Source organism: Oncorhynchus masou, chromosome 6 (assembly GCF_036934945.1).
Source record: "Oncorhynchus masou masou isolate Uvic2021 chromosome 6, UVic_Omas_1.1, whole genome shotgun sequence".
In the NCBI taxonomy this organism is placed as follows: domain Eukaryota; kingdom Metazoa; phylum Chordata; class Actinopteri; order Salmoniformes; family Salmonidae; genus Oncorhynchus; species Oncorhynchus masou.
In genome coordinates, this window is record NC_088217.1 from 17,579,424 (window position 1) to 17,601,439 (window position 22,016).

Here is a 22,016-nt window from a genome sequence, read left to right on the forward strand (position 1 = left end):
GTTTCATTTCACTTCCAGTGATTCAACACTGATGTTCACCATGGAAAGCTGTGGGAAGCTGGCTCATTGAGATCTAAATATTTCCTTCACAGCCCTCAGAGGGCTCGTCTGTTTCTGAGCATAAATGGGTGTGTTTGTTTGCCTGCACATTTATGTACTGTATGATCAAAATGGTGTGTGTGCATGCGTGCGTGTTTTTGAAAGTATGTATATTATATTGTACAATGGTGCCTTTAGGGGTGCGCTCGTGTGCATATTTGTGTGTACAGCATGACAGCATTCATCGGTGCATTTCGGTCTGTCTGGGCAGAGCCTACTCTCGCTATCTCTCTTTTTTTTGTAGGACTTATCCTCCAGGCCTGTCGTATCTCTTCCCGGCTGGGGAATCTTCTAGAAGGGGGCCACCATGAAAGGGTTAGGAGCCAAACGCAACCGCCATCTGTCTGACTCCTGCGACCCCACCCAGGGCCCCCCGGAGCCCCTGTACTCACACCAGGCCTCCACCCTGCCTCGGAGCCCCTACCTCCTCAGCCCCACCAATATGGACCACTACGGCACAATGGATCCCCGCCACTACAACCCCAGTATGGAAGCCCACCACAACCAGGGATCCCTGCCCCCGGACTACTCCCTCCCCCTCAACAACCAGCTGTCCAACAGCAGCACCTTCCCCCATGTCCACTACAACTCCCATTATGACCCCAGCGACTTCTCCCCGCCACAGGAGGACAGCATCGGCGGCATAAGTACAGGAACCCTGGGCACCTCCATGTCGATGGGGATGGGGTTGCATGGAATGGGGGGCCTGCAGAGCAGCCGGGGGGCTATGATCACCAGTGGTTCGGCTACTATCTCCGGCGGGGCCAAGATGAACCGGCAGTTGCAGCCCAACCTGTTGGACCAGTTGGAGAAGCAGCTGCCCGGGGGGCCTCGTGACGGCTTCAGCACGCTGCAGTTCCCCCGGAGCACATCGGCTGCCTTCTCCGTCGCCTGCAAGCAGCGCACCGACAGCCCCGGGCGCATCCGTAACCTGATGTGCTCCGTCCAGAAGCTCTTTGCCAAGTCACAGTCCATGGACGGTCACAACCTCAAGGGCGTCAACGGGCGTTCGGGGACAGGTAGCGGCAGTGGCGGGACCTCGTCCGGAACCGAGGACAACGGGAAGCGGGACAGGCGAGCAAAGAGCAAAGACCGGGGCGGAGCCAAGTCAGATGGGGGCGGGACGGGCAAGCGGCGGCCGCGTTCCAACATGTCGGGCTACTGGAGCTCGGACGACCTGGACAACGCCGACCTCAGCAACTACCGCAACCCCATAGCCATGACGCTGGGACGCCCCACCACCCATGCCACCCAGCACACCACCCACGGTATTACCTACGATGCTCAGCAGGGGGCACTACAGCAGCAGCAGGGACAGCAGAGCCGCTACGTGGTCCACAGTGGCTACAACACCATTAGTTCGTCTAAGAGCAGCAACGAAGTCATGAAGTACCAGCAGATGCTGGCAGGACCCGGAGGTGGGGGAGGAGGGGGAGGAGGGATCAGCATGGGAGTGAACACTAATGACTTTATAAAGGGAGGTTCGTGGTCGACGCTGACCCTGGGTCAGCCCAGGCAGGTGCTGCAGAAGGGCCACTCGGCTACCCTAGACCGGTCCATGCTCAAGTCCAAGTCGTGCCAGCAGGAGCTTGCCTGCCACTACCTGCAAGTGGGCCGACAGGTGAGTATTATCTAAACAATTTCTGTTGTCAAACAGTTATCATCATATCGGATGAAGTGCTGGACAGAAAACAAATGTGGAGACAAAGAATAAAGCATAGTGCATACTTAAATACAAATATATTTACTGTCAAGACAGTTTGTCAGGTCAGACAAAGATCTGTTTGGATCTAAACATAAAAGTACTGTAAGTGTTGGACCATTTGAGTGTCAGGTTGATTATTCCTCCACTATGTCTCAGTCAGCCGTCATTTTGTTGCGTTTATTTAACTAAAATATGGCCATTTCTGCAAACGTTTTCTTTTATGAGCCTGACTTTATGTGCTGACATTTATGACATACCACTGTAAATGGCACACACAATTCCATGTGACATTAACATGCTGTTATATAAATGTCAGTTCCAAGTCTACCTATAGAATTGTTTTGACTTTGAAGTAAAGATATTCAGGGAGGAGTTGGTAACTGCCCCGTAGCACTCAAATAATTGTATTTATTTATTGTGTAATCGATAAAACCATATCTATGGTCAAGAAAATTAGAGTGGGAGTCCCTCAGTGATACATTTTGGATCGTCTTTAGCCCATCTGTAGATACTGTAGATTATAGAGTGAATACTGTAAAACAAATGACATTATGTAAAAAAAAAATATTATACTGTCACAATCATGTCAATATAAATGGCATAAGGATATAATGTCATATAGCAAAACATATCTGGGTTGCTGCTTCTTGCAGGGGGACTGGAGTAGCACGCTGGGCCGCGGCGGAGGAGGAGGAGCCAATGAGATCCCATGTCGGCGCATGCGGAGCGGCAGCTACGTGAAGGCCATGGGTGACCTAGAGGACAGCGACGACTCGGACGGCAGCCCCAAGCCCTCGCCCAAAATGGCTGCCCGCCGTCAGAGTTACCTCAGGGCCACCCAGCAGTCTCTGAGCGACCAGCTACCGCCACGCAAGTAAGCTCAGTGCCAAAGTTTCATCGCATGGACAATGGACATGTAAGCATAATGACATACAGTGCATTCGGAAAGTATTCAGACCCCTTGACTTTTTCCACATTTTGTTATGTTATAGACTTATTCTAAAGTTTATTAAATAACACATTTCTCTCATCAATCTACACACAATGCCCCATAATGAGAAAGCAAATCTATTTATTTATTTATCCGTTATTTTACCAGGTATGTTGACTGAGAACACATTCTCAATTGCAGCAACAACCTGGGGCATAGTTACAGGGGAGAGGAGGGGGATGAATGAACCAATTGTAAACTGGGGATTATTAGGTGACCGTGATGGTTTGAGGGCCAGATTGGGAATTTAGCCAGCACACCGGGTTTAACACCCCTACTCTTACGATAAGTGCCATGGGATCTTTAATGCAGGTTTTTAGAAATGTTTGCAAATTTATAAAAATAATAATGATGATACCTTATGTACATAAGTATTCAGACCCTTTGCTACTAGACTCGAAACTGAGCTCAGGTCCATCCTATTTCTATTGATCTAATGATCTATTGACATTTCTACAACGTAATTGGAGTCCACCTGTGGTAAATTCAATTGATTGGACATGATTTGGAAAGGCACACACCTGTTTATATAAGGTCCCACAGTTGATAGTGCATGTCAGAGCAAGAAGTCACAAGGTCAAAGGGATTGTCCGTAGAGCTCCGAGACAAGATTGTGTCGAGGCACAGATCTTTGGAAGGGCATCAATAAATGTATTCAGCATTGAAGGTCCCCAAGAACACTGTGGCCTCTATCATTCTTAAATGGAAGAAGTTTGGAACCACTGAGACTCTTAGAGCTTGCTGCCCGGGCAAACTAAGCAATCAGGGGAGAAGTGTCTTGGTCAGGAAGGTGACCAAGAACCCAATGGTCACTATGACAGAGCTCCAGAGTTCCTCTCTGGAGATGGGAGAACCTTCCAGAAGGACAACCATCTCTGCAGCACTCCACCAATCAGGCCAGACAGAAGCCCCTCAGCAAAAGGCACATGACAGCCCGCTTGGAGTTTTCCAAAAGGCACATGACAGCCCGCTTGGAGTTTTCCAAAAGGCACATGACAGCCCGCTTGGAGTTTTCCAAAAGGCATGACAGCCCGCTTGGAGTTTTCCGCAAAAGCACATGACAGGAGTTTTCCAAAAGGCACATGACATGACAGCCCTTGGAGTTTTCCAAAAGGCACATGGAGTTTTCCAAAAGGCACATGACAAAGGAAGGCACATGACACCATGAGAAACAAGATTCTGTGGTCTGATGAAACCAATATTGAACTCTTTGGCCTGAATGCCAAGCGTCACATCTGGAGGAAACCTGGCACTATCCCTACGGTGAAGCAGGGTGGTGGCAGCATCATGCTGTGGGGATGTTTTTCAGGAGCAGGGACTGGGATTGAGGATTGAGGGAAAGATGAACAGAGCAAAGTACAGAGAGGTCATTGATGAAAACCTCAGGACCTCCTACTGGGGTGAAGGTTCACCTTCCAACAGGACGATGACCCTAAGGACACAGCCAGACTTGAACCAAATCAAACTTCTCTGGAGAGACCTGAAAAAAGTACTGAGTAAAGGGTCTGAATACTTGTGTAAATGTGCCATTTAAGTTTTTTTATACATTTGCAAGCATTTCTAAAAACCTGTTTTTGCTTTGTCATTCAAAAATCGAATTTAAAAAATGATTCATTGTAGAATAAGGCTGTGACCTTAAAAAACAATATGGAAAAGGTCAAGGTGCCTGAATACTTTCCGAATGCAGTGTATGACTTGGTAACACATTCAGGTGGAAAGGAACCTAGACTAACAACAATTATTTTGCATTTCAAACACGCAAGCAAACAAACACACAAATCCTCATGCCCACTCTCTCTTTCTCTCTCAAACCATACATGTACACATATACACACACAGACTCACCACACACACATGGCCCATGGCACCATTTCAAACGGAGGTGTGACGAGGAGAAAGGAGATGGTCAGGCTTCCAGCTCTTGGCATTCCAGTTCACAGGCATACTAAAAGAGACTATAGCAAACACACACAGTCAGACAAGCTGTGCTCACTCAAGCGTGGGATTAAGCACTGTTAGACGCCCACCCCCTACACATGCCAGAGCTCCGATTACGGTTTCCTCATCCTTCATTTATTAAACGTTCCCACAACGTAACGGCTTGGCCTGAAATGATAGACTCCTCACACCGTAGCGTTTCCGCAACATCACAAACACGATGCCGCCTTCAGCTTCTGCTCAGACAGACAGTGAGTCACCACAAACTAAGCTACAGTCTCATCATCTCACACTGACTGACTGAGGTTTCTAGCACGTTGTCTCTAGATGACATCCCTTTCTGAAGCAGACAGACACAGACGGGGCTAGACACAGAGGGACACAATGCATTTGGTATCCTATTCATTTTCACAAAATGAAACCCCATTTGGATGAATAGTGGCAGAGAGTGGGAGCACCAATGAGCAAGCTGCTGTGTTTTGTTTTTTATGTCTCTGTTGATTTGCTCAAACAAAGACATTTGTTGTGTTCTCCGGGTTCTCTGTGGTCAGGGCTGTATTGAAGTAAATTTGTGCCAATAAGATCTTAAACCTAATTTGGCACAAATGTAATTCTATTGGGGAGTTTAGAGTGGCTGGCTATTATTTGGTTCAGATTGCCACCACAAAATGAGGAAGTCTAAAGGCAAAAGGAATACAGTACAATTTCAGTCCACAAGAGGACAGCAAATCATGAAGCAATAAGCATACATGCCTGGTAATATCACTTTATACATCAAATTACACATTTTTGGGGTCACAGACACATAGAAAAGGGGAATATATGAGTTACGTCATTATAGAAGCAGGTTTTTGTTGACAGAGACAACACGCACACGTAGCAGGAAGGTTTTCTCAAAGAAGTAAAAACATGCAGTAAAAAACACTTAAATGAATTTCAAACCTGCACGCTAAATGACTCTAACCCTGCTCCCCTCCTTGCTAAAAACCAAATGCCACACCCCTGTTCTCCCTCGTGGTCTGCTCCACCCTGGTTGTCAGGAGCAGCAGAGCCCTGGATTACACCATGCTGCAGGGGGAGCTGGAAGCACTGTGGTCTCCTCTGCACAGTGTGTCCTCTCTGCACCAACTGGGCAGGTCAGTGCTATGCAGCCAGCCAATCACCACCAAGGGGACAGGTTTACGCTTGCACCAGATTGGACGCTGACCCCAATCAATCAGTCAGTCACCCAGTCCCCCAGGTCTTGCCCACCTCTTCGGTTCACCCATGCTCCATCAGTGACAAAGCCATGCCACTCACCACCAGCCCTTTCCTCCAAGCTAATTCTCCCACCCCATAAAGGAGTGTCATTGCTGAGCTTAGCACATTCCATGCCAGGGGTACCCTGTCTGTACTCAAGGATCATCACAATCACATGACAAGTGCAATGTCATGTCACTATCACTGTGTGCCAGGAAATACCAAAAAATTATAGACTCTCTTTTGGTAATCCCATTCAGTATTTGTGAGCTGAATTTGAATAAATTTCCCTAATGCTCTTTAATGTTGGCACCATGATGTGTGGAATAAGGCTTTACATATGCTTGACCTGTGTATCATTGGCTTTGCATTGTTTGGGTGCTATATGGGGAATATTAATGTAATGAGATGGGAGATATATTATTCACAGGTGTTATAATGGGGCAGCGATGCTGACAGGTGTTATAATGGGGCAGTGATACTGACAGGTGTTATGATGGGGCAGTGATCCTGACAGATGTTATAATGGGGGCAGTGATGCTGACAGGTGTTATAATGGGGGCAGTGATACTGACAGGTGTTATGATGGGGCAGTGATACTGACAGGTGTTATAATGGGGGCAGTGATACTGACAGATGTTATAATGGGGGCAGTGATACTGACAGGTGTTATAATGGGGGCAGTGATACTGACAGATGTTATAATGGGGCAGTGATACTGACAGGTGTTATGATGGGGGCAGTGATACTGACAGGTGTTATAATGGGGCAGTGATCCTGACAGGTGTTATAATGGGGGCAGTGATACTGACAGGTGTTATAATGGGGCAGTGATACTGACAGGTATTATGATGGGGGCAGTGATACTGACAGGTGTTATAATGGGGCAGTGATACTGACAGGTATTATGATGGGGGCATTGATACTGACAGGTGTTATAATGGGGCAGTGATACTGACAGGTGTTATAATGGGGCAGTGATACTGACAGGTGTTATAATGGGGGCAGTGATACTGACAGGTGTTATAATGGGGCAGTGATACTGACAGGTGTTATAATGGGGCAGTGATACTGACAGGTGTTATGATGGGGGCAGTGATACTGACAAGTGTTATAATGGGGCAGTGATACTGACAGGTGTTATAATGGGGCAGTGATACTGACAGGTGTTTAATGGGGGCAGTGATACTGACAGGTGTTATAATGGGGCAGTGATACTGACAGATGTTATAATGGGGCAGTGATGCTGACAGGTGTTATGATGGGGGCAGTGATACTGACAGGTGTTATAATGGGGGCAGTGATGCTGACAGGTGTTATGATGGGGCAGTGATACTGACAGGTGTTATGATGGGGGCAGTGATGCTGACAGGTGTTATGATGGGGCAGTGATACTGACAGGTGTTATAATGGGGGCAGTGATGCTGACAGGTGTTATAATGGGGGCAGTGATACTGACAGGTGTTATGATGGGGGCAGTGATGCTGACAGGTGTTATGATGGGGCAGTGATACTGACAGGTGTTATAATGGGGCAGTGATACTGACAGGTGTTATAATGGGGGCAGTGATACTGACAGCTGTTATAATGGGGCAGTGATGCTGACAGGTATTGTGATGGGGGCGGTGATGCTGACAGGTATTATAATGGGGCAGTGATACTGACAGGTGTTATAATGGGGGCAGTGATACTGACAGGTGTTATAATGGGGCAGTGATACTGACAGGTGTTATAATGGGGGCAGTGATACTGACAGATGTTATAATGGGGCAGTGATACTGACAGGTGTTATAATGGGGCAGTGATGCTGACAGGTATTATGATGGGGCAGTGATGCTGACAGGTGTTATGATGGGGCAGTGATGCTGAGAAATGACAGATGTGTGATATGATGGGGCAGTGATAGTGACAGGTGTTATAATGGGGGCAGTGATACTGACAGATGTTATAATGGGGCAGTGATACTGACAGGTGTTATAATGGGGCAGTGATGCTGACAGGTATTATGATGGGGCAGTGATGCTGACAGGTGTTATGATGGGGCAGTGATGCTGACAAATGTTATAATGGGGCAGTGATGCTGACAGGTGATATGATGGGGCAGGGATAGTGACAGGTGTTATAATGGGGCAGTGATGCTGACAGGTATTATGATGGGGCAGTGATGCTGACAGGTGTTATGATGGGGCAGTGATGCTGACAGATGTTATAATGGGGCAGTGATACTGACAGATGTTATAATGGGGCAGTAATGCTGACAGGTGTTATAATGAGGCAGTGATACTGACAGGTGTTATGATGGGGCAGTGATACTGACAGATGTTATAATGGGGGCAGTGATACTGACAGATGTTATAATGGGGCAGTGATCCTGACAGATGTTGTAATGGAGCAGTGATACTGACAGGTGTTATAATGGGGGCAGTGATACTGACAGGTGTTATAATGGGGGCAGTGATACTGAAAGGTGTTATAATGGGGCAGTGATACTGACAGGTGTTATAATGGGGGCAGTGATACTGACAGGTGTTATGATGGGGGCAGTGATACTGACAGGTATTATAATGGGGGCAGTGATACTGACAGGTATTATAATGGGGGCAGTGATACTGACAGATGTTATAATGGGGCAGTGATACTGACAGATGTTATAATGGGGCAGTGATACTGACAGGTGTTATAATGGGGGCAGTGATTCTGACAGGTGTTATAATGGGGGCAGTGATACTGACAGGTGTTATAATGGGGCAGTGATACTGACAGGTGTTATAATGGGTGCCATGATACGGTCAGGTGTTATGATGGGGGCAGTGATACTGACAGGTATTATAATGGGGGCAGTGATACTGACAGATGTTATAATGGGGCAATGATACTGACAGATGTTATAATGGGGGCAGTGATACTGACAGATGTTATAATGGGGGCAGTGATACTGACAGATGTTATAATGGGGCAGTGATCCTGACAGGTGTTATAATGGGGCAGTGATACTGACAGGTATTATAATGGGGCAGTGATACTGACAGGTGTTATAATGGGGGCAGTGATACTGACTGGTGTTATGATGGGGGCAGTGATGCTGACAGGTGTTATGATGGGGGCAGTGATACTGACAGGTGTTATAATGGGGGCAGTGATGCTGACAGGTGTTATGATGGGGCAGTGATACTGACAGGTGTTATAATGGGGCAGTGATAAGAACAGGTGTTATGATGGGGCAGTGATACTGACAGGTGTTATGATGGGCCATTCATATTGACAGGCAATGTTCCCTCTAAACTGCAGGCTTCTCCAGGACTGCCACGCAGAAGAAATGCCAGGCCACGCACAGTGATGCCAATTTAGCAAATTTTCAGACTACCCTGGCAACTTTTTTTTCAAAAGCAACTAGCAACAAATTTAGCTACTTTTAAAAATGTATTTGGAACTTTTAGCAACTTTTGAAAGTGACTAAAATGCTAAAATACATGCATTTTCCCTCTAAATGACAAAAACGTCAGCAGCAGGCGCTCAGCTCGTGCATGGCAGCAGTCGGCCAGCAGCAATTTCAGCAAATTGCAAATCGTTGTTGGCTGACTGCAGCAGTAGTACGGGTTCGGCGCGCCAAACCCAATGGTCGCGAATGTTTGATCTTGAACAGAACTTACAACATCAATCAACATGTCTCAATCAAAATTGTACAACCAGAAGTACAGAAAAGAGTGGGAGTCTGTACCTGAACACATATCAAATCATATTTTTGCCGAGGTGGCCAGTCAATTTGAGTAACGTTATTGTGTATTCTATGTAATAACGCAGTTTTACGTTATCACGCAATGACATCGCAACGTCATTTATGAACTTTTTGCTGACAGGTGTTATAATGGGGCAGTGATGCTGACAGGTGATATGATGGGGCAGCGATGCTGACAGATGTTATGTTGGAGGCAGTGATGCTGACAGGTGTTATGATGGGAGCAGTGATGCTGACAGGTAATGAAAGGAACCAGGGATGATAAGTGACCTAACCTGAACTTCTTTCTACCTTTCTCAATTCCTCTTTCCTATCATCTCCGTTCCTATTCTTTTCTCTGCTTCTCTCCTCCTCCCCTTTCCTCCCCCTTATCTCTCACATCAACTCCACCCTCCTCCTCTCCTCTCCCTCATCCCCTTCTCTCCTCACACCAACTCTACCCTCCTCCTCTCCTCTCCTCTCCCTCCTCCCCTTCTCTCCTCACATCAACTCTTCCCTCCTACCCTTCTCTCCTCACATCAACTCTTCCCTCCTCCTCTCCTCTCTGATCTTATCCCCTTCTCTCCTCAAATCAACTCTGCCCTCCTATCCTTCTCTCCTCACATCAACTCTTCCCTCCTCCTCTCCTCTCTGATCTTATCCCCTTCTCTCCTCAAATCAACTCTACCCTCCTACCCTTCTCTCCTCACATCAACTCTTCCCTCCTCCTCTCCTCTCTGATCTTATTCCCTTCTCTCCTCACATCAACTCTACCCTCCTCCCCTTCTCTCCTCACATCAACTCTTCTCTCCTCACATCAACTCTATCCTCCTCCTCTCCTCTCCCTCCTCCCCTTCTCTCCTCACATCAACTCTTCCCTCCTACCCTTCTCTCCTCACATCAACTCTATCCTCCTCCTCTCCTCTCCCTCCTCCCCTTCTCTCCTCACATCAACTCTTCCCTCCTACCCTTCTCTCCTCACATCAACTCTTCCCTCCTCCTCTCCTCTCTGATCTTATCTCCTTCTTTCCTAAAATCAACTCTTCCCTTCTACCCTTCTCTCCTCACATCAACTCTTCCCTCCTCCTCTCCTCTCTGATCTTATCCCCTTCTCTCCTCAAATCAACTCTACCCTCCTCTGCCTCCTTCCCTTCCCTCCTCACATCAACTCTATCATTCTCTCCTTTCCTCTCCCTCCTCCCCTTCTCTCTGATCTCATCCCCCTCTCCTCTTCTCTCCTCCCCCTCTCCTCTCTTCCCCTGCTCCTGTCCTCTTCAGCTGTCTTCCTTCACTGCGAGAGCTGTCTACCAATCGTAGCCTGGATAACCTGGACTGTCTGGGGGAACCGGTGAGGGGCTCCCTGTTCCCTCGCTGGGACGATGAGGACTTCAGCCAGGGAGGCGGCTGCAGCACCCTGGGGAGGAGCAGCTACATGGGCCAGGTCAGAGGTCACCAGGGATGGGGTAGTGAGGTACAACTGGCATGTGACTTAAACTTCTCAGGATAAGATTAGTTTTTTCTTCTCCTGATCCCCTTTCAGGTTTGTATATATTTTTTGTGTCAGAATAGTGGGACTGTACAGAAAGAGGGAGATAGATGTAGGAAGGCACAGACAGGAGAGTGACTGAGACAAGGCTCAAACCCTGTTGCCAAATGCCATGCGTCATCCTGAGTTGGGAGCGTTACCACTACACCAGACTTTGGCATTTTAGACCATTTCATTGAACAGATTTTCATTTTAGAATGACCTATCCCATAAACTCTCCACTCCTACACCTCAGTAGACTCTGTTCTAGAAGATTTTGTAAACACCGGAATCCCAACACATAAACATACAAAACCCCTAGACCAGGCTAAACACATAAATCCCCCACGTCACACCCTGACCTAACCAAAATAATAAAGAAAACAACGATAACTAAGGCCAGGGCATGACAGAGTTATTTGGAGCTGCAAGGTACAATGTTAATTATTTCACCCCATTACTTCAGAAAGCCTTCCTGTGAAATTTTACTGTATATCAAACTAAACAGTACAACAATGCAATTGAGTAGACACATGCTGCTGTTATAAATATACAGTACTATAGGACTACTGGAGCAAAAACAGGTCTGGGACCAGGTTATAGATCTCATTCTCTCACTTTCTCTCTCTCTTTCTCTCACTTGCTCTCTCTGTCACTGCTCCCTGCTTTTGATTTGTTACCACTAAATCGTGAGGCCGAGCCAACTCCATAAGTTACAACTCAAATACCATATTTATTATATTCTTGTCACTCCAACACTGTGTTAGGCTTGCATTTTAGTAAGCTTGGTCATGTCCCTCAGTCAAAGCTCAGTCCTTCATTTGCACTGCTGCTCTGATCTAATTTCTCACCATGTTCATGTGAGTCAATCAAATTACTAGTTTTTATGAGAAGTTAAGACATATTTGATTAATACTATAAAAGTGACACTGAAACTAATTGGCAGTAAAAAAAAAAAATCTGTAGCTTGTTAACTACCTTGGACTTTGACTATAAGTTGCTATAAGGAGTTGATTCGGGGTCGGGACCAAGTGTAACTGCTGCACTTTGCTTTCCTCTCACCCAGCCTTAATACTGTAATGTGTCCTTTCGGCTGCATTTGATTGTATCCACGACAACTGTCACACAGGTGGAGCGAGCTCACCCCTCTAACAGACACTGTCAGCTATGCTCTCCATGGCAGACCTGGCTGAGTTCAAATAGTATTAGAAATTTGAAAAACTCAGGGTGTTTTCTTCAGCCTGCCTGAAGTACCTAATGGGTAGTGTTGGCACTTTTGGGACTATTCCATTGGTTCCAATACGCTAGGTAAGCCTGATTAAGCACAGTTAAAGTATTCCAAAAAAATCTAAATACTACTTGAACCCAGTTCTAATGACCATGCCTCTCTTGTCCTGGGACTAACCATGCATTTCTGTCCCAGTCTGGACATCTAGCCTGAAGTAGTAGCCATGCAATGCTGTCCTCTCACTCTAGCACTGCCACCCAGGCCATGATGCCAACCTATGCCACTAGTGCCAACCTGCCTCTCTCCTTTCAGCTGCAGGACCTGGAGATGATTAGCCAATGCTACGACGATAGCTGCTCTGAGTCGGCGTTCCGAGAATCCCACACACTCTCACACTCCCATTCCCAGGCGGTGGAGCCTCCGGATCTGCCAATGCCCACGTGCTTCCGATCCCGTAGCCATAGCTACCTGCGGGCCATCCAGGCCGGATGCTCACAGGATGACGACACTGCTTCCGTGGACTCGGATTCACCGCCGCCCACCGCCACTACGGTTCACACCTATAGCACCAGCACTGGTGAGTAGGCTTACCTACTGCTGCTGATCAATGGTTAGTTTTGCACTATTACCTGCTAACGGTCGAGCTTTACATTAGAGAGCTGGGTATTACGTTAAGCTGATTCTAGATCTGTGCATATGGGCAACTTTGCTGGATTCTTATTGTTGTTGCATTGTCGAGGAGGAACCCGCAAGTAAGCATTTTGTTGGATGGTACCATGTGTGTTCCGTACATAAGACTAATAAAATGTAAACTTGAAAAATGTGAATTATTGGATTATGGATTATGCAACATATCCTACACCGTTGTTGATTAAATTATATTCCTGAATTAAGTTTTGTGTTATTGGTTTGTGGCTGCAAACTGTAATGCTGTGAAAAGAGGATTGTGAAAGTGATGTAATCGTATGGGTCGAGATTGACAGAGATTGACCTGGTTATTGGTTATGTTTGTGCATAGAATCATACCTGTGAGCGCTCTCTGTTTGAATGAGGCATAACCAATAGAACTCTACATTAATAACTTCTTCTTGGCTAGTGACAGTTACCTAGCAATGGCCATTTTGTTTGTGGTGGCTGCAGGGGCGGAGCCAGAGGGGTGTCCAGGAAGGACATGAACTTTTTTGCTCTCCCGCAGAAGCTTTATAACTTTGTATCTGGCTCGTACGTTCATCTCAAGTGACTTACAGTTCAGAAAGAGCTGTATCCAGAGCAGCAGCCCAGGGGACGACAGAGACTTACGGGTGTAAGGTGGGCCTGCAGATACATGGCATGCCATAATCTGAGGGACAGGCTTCCAGCAGTTCTGAGAATGCTACAGGATATCACACTTGAAAATAGTGGTGATAGATCAGTGGAGGCAAAGGGCCTTCTTTCTTAGATAGATTTATATTTCATAGGGCTTTGGTTACCTTTTGTAAAGTGCTTGGTGATGCCAAATGTCTTTCTGACATGCTCCAATCCAGCTCCTGACCTAGAAAGGTCTGTGGGTCTAGTAGGTGCCCTTACAGACACATTACAGGACTACAGAAGTGAGGGTTACTTAGGAGAACTATGGAAGGAGGTTGAAGAGATTTCAGAGCACTGCAAAATAAGTGTACAAACAGTGTGTAAAAGACAGCCTAAAACAAGCTTAAGATTTCACGACTCATTACTGATGAGCACTGTAGGACAGAAAAATAGTGACCAAAGTGATGGTGAGAGCTTCCAAAGAGCTGTCTTTTATCAGGTGCTTGGACAGTCTCATAGCTGAGCTGCAGAGTCGTTTATCTTAGAAGAATTACGAGATAATGTAAGGGGTCCAGTCTCTCAACCCAAAGACTACAACATTCTTCAATGAGGAACCTGTGTACCTTTGCTCAGACCTTTGAGTCAGATTTAGAGGACCTCAAACACAAGGTTCATCACACCAAGCGGCTTCTTGATAGGAGAGAGAAAAGTGGAAGGGACAGACCGTCTACTCTCCATGACTTTGTTGTGTTTCTAGAACCTTATAAAGAGGTCTTCCATGAGCTATTTCTGTTGTTACACCAGTCAGCAGTGTTTCTTGCGAGAGAAGCTTCTCAGCTTCTCAGCTTTACAACTGATTAAAACCCACTTTAGGACAACAATGGTTGATGACAGGTTAAGTCACCTCTGAATTCTCAGTGTTGAGTCAAGGAGGCACTCTCCCTCAACATGGATAAGTTTGCGAAACATTTTGCCAGTTCTCACCAGAACTGCAGAATTATGCTGTTTTAAATCTACCTAGGATAATTTGGCACTTAGGCAGTCCCTCTGGTCATGATTAACACCTGCACTGTGTACTAGCTAGTACACTGACATTCTAAAATTATAAATCCAAAGGGTATCATGTCACACAGATTTAATTTGGTCTTGATTAGTCCAATTCCAAACGTTTTTTTGCTATTAGTTAACATAATATATATGAGCATAAATCTAATTAATAATAATACTAATACATGTAATATTGATGAGCACCAAAATTATTTTTATTTTTGAAGTCCCATTTCTGCTTGATCCTGGTATTTCAAATTGCTGTGTTTTTTTGTAAATAAACTATGCAATTTATGTAACACACAAATGCTCTTATCTCCTTGGTGCTTGAGCTTTATTTTCTGAAAATATTTTGGATGTTCAACACTTATAGACCCAGATTATATATTCATGAAAACAGTGGCCCAAGTCTCTCCCGTATGTGAGTACAGTGTGTGCGTGTGCGTGTGTGCGTGTGCGAGAGAGAGAGAGAGAGAGAGAGAGAGAGAGAGAGAGAAAGAAATTGAGCTGCAGTTCTGAGGTACAGACACTGACTAGTCATAGTATGCTAAAGAATTCTAGTGAAGTAAACCTTTTGGACCACACTATCTGCCTCATTGAAGAATTCCGGGTTAAGTGAATTATCACTTCTACCACTAATCAGCAATCATAGGATTCATTCATGCTCCTTACATGCCAGGTTAGGGTTACACACACATTTTCTGTCATGGTCTATGGATCCCCTGAAGTAGTCTTGGCCACCCCCTGGCCACCCCATGTATAAAACTCTAGTTCCGCCACTGGAGTCTGGCTGAGCAAGTACAGAGGCTGAAATAGACACTCGGTTAGTTAGAATTGACATCGTGAATTTCTTTGCTATTTTGTATCCACGTGTTACAATGCAGATTACAGTGTGTCATGTTGGTTGTTGTCAAAAGCCTCCACATCGCGGCGCTGTTGACCGTTTTCGCCACGCCACTTGACCCAGTTTAAAGAGACCGTTTCCTGGACAGTAGGCTTTACTAAAAGCTTGCTGTTACTATTTATCGTCTTTGACAGATACTGTTTCGACTTTGGATGTTTAGAAGTCAACAGCTCCTGCGATGTTGTCTTCATTTTTTTTAAATATATTTTTGTTTCTTCTGATAGGCTACGAGGGTAAGTGTTTGGTGCCAATAGTGTGACTTTTATGGAAATATCTATCTCAATCGCTTCTCAAGTCCTGAACAGCTTTGCATTGTATATTGTTCGAGCATGTGACGCAAAGGATAGGCTACTGTATATACGATAATGTAGCCGCTGCTATTTGATTTTGAAAGTAAACCTGCGGCGAGGACACAGTTGAGCTCTCTGAGGTATAACATTTGGCCACTGTCTATAGATGCGCAATAATCGTCAATCGAGATCAGAGCGCGCGCGATGTAGCCTATGTAAAGTCAGGTTTCATTCATTATTGTGTGCGAAAGGCGGATCATATTGTATTTAACTGTACGTCGCTATGGATAAGAGCGTATGTTAAATGAAAATGTATTTTGTTTTGTGTAGGCTATTACCAATAAGGTATCTAGGTGTATCTGAGCAACTTTATTCTACATTTCTGTGAAAATAGCCTGCCCTATAGCCAAGGAGAAGTTGTTCATATGGATATGTCTTGGCAATCAATTCTCATTGTCAACGAAGAGACCTCACTTGTAATGTGGGCTTTTGGCTATGTAAGCTTTACAAATAAAATGGGCATAATATCTATATCGCCCTGAACCAGTGAAAGCAAATCTGTTAGTCACATGGTAAAACCGGTAAAACTGACTGTGGGGATTATGTGACATATTACATGTGTTTGTTTAGCATCATTGTTGCCATACAGCAAGGTTTCTCAAAATTGATCCTGGGTCCACGGTTAGTTTTTTTTGCCTTAACACTACACAGCTGATTCAAATAACCAACTCATGATCAAAAGTGTTGATTATTTGAATCAGCTGCGTAGCGTTTCCCAAATGCAGTCCTCGGGACCCCAAGGGATGCCCGTTTTTTTGTTTTTGCACGGACACTACACAGTTGATTAAAAATATTAAAAGCTTGATGATTAGTTGCTTATTTGAATCAGCTGTAGTGGGGGTACCTGCCAAGTCCTAGACCTTTGGCCTGGTGGAAGGAACAAACCCACTCCATCGTGGGAGGGATATTCCAGGGTGAAAGCTCAACAGCTCTCCCAGAAAAAGGTCTCATTAGTGGAATTTGTGTAATATAGGGATGTGCACATATCCTCTGGGTACTCGGTTAAAGAGCATATTTGGCCCCTGTGCCCCTCTATTAGCCACTTCCCCTCTTCTGCTCTCTTTGCTAATCTGTTTCCATGTGGAGGGAGGAGATCTGTAGTAACATCTGCTAAATATGTGTATGAGACCAATAAAAATGGATTTGGATTTGATATGAGACAGCAATGCTCAGGAAACTAAATACCCACTGGGCAAAAACTGGTTGAATCAATGTTGTTTCCATGTCATTTCAACCATCAAAGTCATCAACGTAAGGGAATGTATTTACTTTTTCAAACAACTTTAACCAAAATGTTGGTTGATTTCACATTGAATTCACATTAGTTGACAACTCAGTCAAATGTAAATGAAAACTAGACTTTGAACTGACTTGTCAGTAAATAGTTGTGTTCTTCACTTACGTTTTAAATCAATTCTTTCCATACTTTGGTCTTTTAAAGCCCTTTAATGGAGTTCCATCACCAACAGTGATGTAGGTTGTGGGAATGGGGTTGGCCAATTTCCCTTTTCCAGAATATTCTCATAGCTAACTGTAGAACCCTATTAATAGGGGACAGACTCACTTAGCTGTGGTGAATCGACTGTGGTGAATGTCGAGAAAATTGTAGTTTTCAGTGATTAAATAGTGGTCCAGTTACCGAAGGGAGCCAAGAAACTGCAGTGTGTAATTTTCCTGACTCTCAGCCCTGCCTAGCATAGCAAAGAGCTAGTGAGCTACACAGTCGGCAGTGAAAGGACTGAGGATGACTCATTCGCACCCATGAGCTCATAATATGACACTGAAACCTGGGTGTTAGGGGAGAGGTTAGCTGTAGCTATGTGGGTGTGATCTATGATCCATGAGATCATACCATTCTAAATGACCATCCTCCTCAACTCCTCCCAACCCACCGATGGAGATAAGCTATAAGCTATAGGGAATGTCTGGCTTTGGTTGAAGCAAGCCTTGTGAATTCTAGAGGGAAAGTGTGTTTTGTGAGTGAGATTGTGGCTAGTGTGGTCACACTGAAACAATAGTCCTAATTCTTTTAGGTCTGTTTTACTGTGGGCAGCAGTAATTGAAAAGAGGTTGGGGAGTTAATTTGGCCACTGAATGTGCTGAAGTCCTTAAAGGAAGGTAGCCAAACCACCAAGGCCAGGTCCAATCCTTTATGTTCTGTGGAGAGATTACTTGTCCAAGTAGGATGACAGGAAGGCTGGCAATTCCAAGATGGTAGATACGCAGAAACAAGTTAGGTTTTCGGTTGCTAGGATCAGGAAAGCAGGCACCTGATTTGTCTGTCCATTGTTTCTAATTGGCCAATCTCATTCCTATCTATGGTACATTTCCCATAAATTAGCATAGCGAGCCAAGAACATTTGTTATGTTCATTTTTGTTTTGTTTTTTATAGTAGTTGGCAAGAGACCTTCTACTAAGCACTTTTCTTGGAAGATGCTTAGTGCAATGTTTCTCAAATGATTGGGATTGTACTTTACGGTTCTGTGTGAGTGGAGTCATTTGGACACTACCTATGTTCAGTTATGTATTCTTTCTTCAAATCAAGCCATCCCTGACCTCCAGTTGTCTCTGGGGAAGCAGGACAAATGGCAGTACTAAATACAAGCTGCTGATATGCCTCTACCCCTTTACGTTGCCACGGCATCTGTCTGTTTCTTTTCACCCCTGATGACTAGTGAAAACTTTTTTTAAATTTTATTTTACTAGGCAAGTCAGTTAAGAACAAATTCTTATTTTCAATGACGGCCTAGGAACAGTGGGTTAACTGCCTGTTCAGGGGCAGAACAACAGATTTTGTACCTTGTCAGCTCGGGGATTTGAACTTGCAACCTTTCGGTTATTAGTCCAATGCTCTAACCACTAGGCTACTCTAGAGAGAGAAGGCCTTGTCCCACTTAGTATGTTCATTATTTTTGTAATGACAGTGTGCAAATCATTGGTAAGGTGACACTCTCTCCCTCCGACACCCCTGGATTTACGAGCAGGTGTTAAATTTGTGCCACATCGCCAGGGGAGGCAGCTTTTCACCACCTTTTCAGCGGTGTCATCTCTGTCATGTAATAACCATCAGGCTGCCAATTAGGGCAGTGGCGGTCACAAAATTTAATCAGCCGGTGACTGTCAAGCAATTAACTGTCGGTCTCACAGTAATTGACCATTAATTAACATAAACACAATTAGCATCTCCTGGCTTCCACACGTAGCCTACAAGCCCTACAAGCCCCCACACGTAGCCTACAAAAGTCTAATAAATCCATGTAATATAGCCAACACCTTCACATAAGTCCATTATTTATTCTAGACAAGTCTAAAGAAGCATAATATGAAGAAAATGTAGTCTATTTCAGAAGAAAAGAATAGCATGCTCTGAGTTGTCCTGGTGTGGCTTTGTGAAATGGCTGTGGGCTGCACGAGTTCATTTAGCAGGCAAGATTAGTTTATAATTCCGTGACATTATTTTATAGAATGAATAATACAATTGAACAAAGCTGAATAAAATATAAATATTTTCTCCAAATTATTTGAAGGAGTGCGCACATGCAGCTATTCTGTGTTGAGCGGTTAACAGAGAAATAAGTATTCCTGTATGCTTAATTTAGAGTTATTAATGTGCCTTGAGTTGTTCTACAAACGTTGGGCTATGTTTTGATTTTTAATACATAGTATGGCTGCATGATGAGACTGTTAGTAGTTTGAAAGGCCATGAGCTCTGCTTTGTTTTTTGCACAGGTGGTACTTACTCCAATAGTCTCTCATTCACAATTTGACATGCACTTGATAATGCCTCAAATTTCATGGCGGCATCCCCTTGTGGCCGTAATTCACCCTAAAAAAATCCTGCCTGCTAATTATCTATAGGCTATGTTTCAACTTTTCAATTTCAAATGATTTTCTAACAAGTTGTATTTTCTAACAACAGTTTGAATTGAGCTGTGTTCCGCCTCCTCATTAATTCACATTCAGCGTTGCAGACATTTTATTTTTGAGGTTTTACTGAGCCGGATAAACTTCTCTCTTCGAGGAGAGCACCCCCCCCCGCACTTCATTCATGTTTGCGCAGATCAAGTATGCATATATTTGCGCAGTCTTGCAAGAATTGGAACTTTCTCTGGCGCTCGCTTTGTCTTCCTTGTTGTTTTCCTTACAAATAATAACTTTGGACGTGTGTGCATTCCCATCAAAGTAAGTTCCTTATTTTCTGTATATCATGTTGTCTTTTCTACTGTAGGCGCATACTGTATGTATGTATGTATGTATGTATGTATGTATGTATGTATGTATGTATGTATGTATGTATGTATGTAAACTCAGCAAAAAAAGAAACTGTCAACTGCGTTTATTTTCAGCAAACTTAACATGTGTAAATATTTGTATGAGCATAACAAGATTCAACAACTGAAGATTCAACAACTGAGACATAAACTGAACAAGTTCCACATACATGTGACAAACAGAAATGGAATAACGTGTCCCTGAACAAAGGGAGGTTCAAAATCAAAAGTAACAGTCAGTACCTGGTGTGGCCACCAGCTGCATTAAGTACTGCAGTGCATCTCCTCCTCATGGACTGCACCAGATTTGCCAGTTTTTGCTGTGAGATGTTACCCCACTCTTTCACCAAGGCACCTACAAGTTACTGGACATTTCTGGGGGGAATGGCCCTAGCTTTCACCCTCCGATCCAACAGGTCCCAGATGTGCTCAATGGGATTGAGATCCGGGCTCTTCGATGGCCATGGCAGAACACTGTCATTGCTGTCTTGCAGGAAATCACACACAGAATGAGCACTATGGCTGGTGGCATTGTCATGCTAGAGGGTCATGTCAGGATGAGCCTGCAGGAAGGGTACCACATGAGGGAGGAGGATGTCTTCCTTGTAATGCACAGCGTTGAGATTCCCTGCAATGACAACAAGCTCAGTCCAATGATGCTGTGACACACCGCCCCAGACTATGACGGACCCTTCACCTCCAAATCGATCCCGCTACAGAGTACAGGCCTCGGTGTAACGCTCATTCCTTCAACGATAAATGCAAATTTGATCATCGCCCCTGGTGAGACAATACCGCGTCTCGTCAGTGAAGGGCACTTTTGCCAGTACCGACTGGTCCAGCGATGGTGGGTTTGTGTCCATAGGCAACGTTGTTGCCGGTGATGTCTGGTTAGGACCTGCCTTACAACAGTCTGAGCACTGATGGAGGGATTGTGGTTTAACTCAGGCAGTTGTTGTTGCCAGCCTGTACCACTGCGAGATCGATCAGTCCGTTCTGTCTCTCTGTAGTGCTGTCTTAGGCATCTCACAGTACAGACATTGCAATTTATTGCCCTGGCCACATCTGCAGTCCTCATGCCCCCTTGCAGCATGCCAAAGGCACGTTCACACAAATGTGCAGGGACCCTGGGCATCTTTCTTGTGGTGTTTTTCAGAGTCAGTAGAAAGGCCTCTTTAGTGTCCTAAGTTTTCATAACTGTGACCTTAATTGCCTACCGTCCGTAAGCTGTTAGTGTCTTAACAACGTTCAACAGGTGCATGTTCATTAATTGTTTATGGTTCATTGAACAAGCATGGGAAACCGTGTTTAAATCCTTTACATTGAATATCTGTGAAGTTATTTGTATTTTTATGAATTATCTTTGAAAGACAGGGTCCTAAAAAAAGGGACGTTTCTTTTTTTGCTGAGTTTATGTAGCATAATGTATTTACAGTTTTATTCACAAGTACTCGTGACAAATAATGCATTCCGATTATTTCATATATTGTAATGGACACCTATAATATGTGTAAAATACTTTTTTGAAGGTTGTACTGATTATAATGAGCTAAGCTATTTGCCAGCTATGTGTGGCCCCAATGTTTGTTGACATTATACAATGCATTCTGGGTGTCAGGTAATCTGTCAGACCAAAAATGTTATAATAGGTGAAGGATTGGTTCACTCATCTTTGGGTAAACTTCCGGAAGTGAATGAAGGCAAGTGGATGATCGT

The 22,016-nt window shown here is 44.7% G+C and overlaps 1 protein-coding gene across 2 annotated transcripts in view; it reads left to right on the forward strand.

The window, feature by feature from the left end:
- The first annotated feature begins 349 nt into the window (after positions 1-349).
- The window catches only part of LOC135541434 (disks large-associated protein 4-like), a 67,293-nt gene continuing 45,626 nt past the window's right edge, over positions 350-22,016 (forward strand). For both annotated transcript variants that reach the window (XM_064967686.1, XM_064967685.1), the window contains exons 1-4: positions 350-1,720; positions 2,458-2,678; positions 10,966-11,128; positions 12,753-13,017. In XM_064967686.1, the coding sequence (XP_064823758.1) occupies positions 407-1,720; positions 2,458-2,678; positions 10,966-11,128; positions 12,753-13,017 (1,963 nt within the window). In that variant the 5' untranslated portion in view covers positions 350-406. The remainder of the gene's footprint in view (positions 1,721-2,457; positions 2,679-10,965; positions 11,129-12,752; positions 13,018-22,016) is intronic.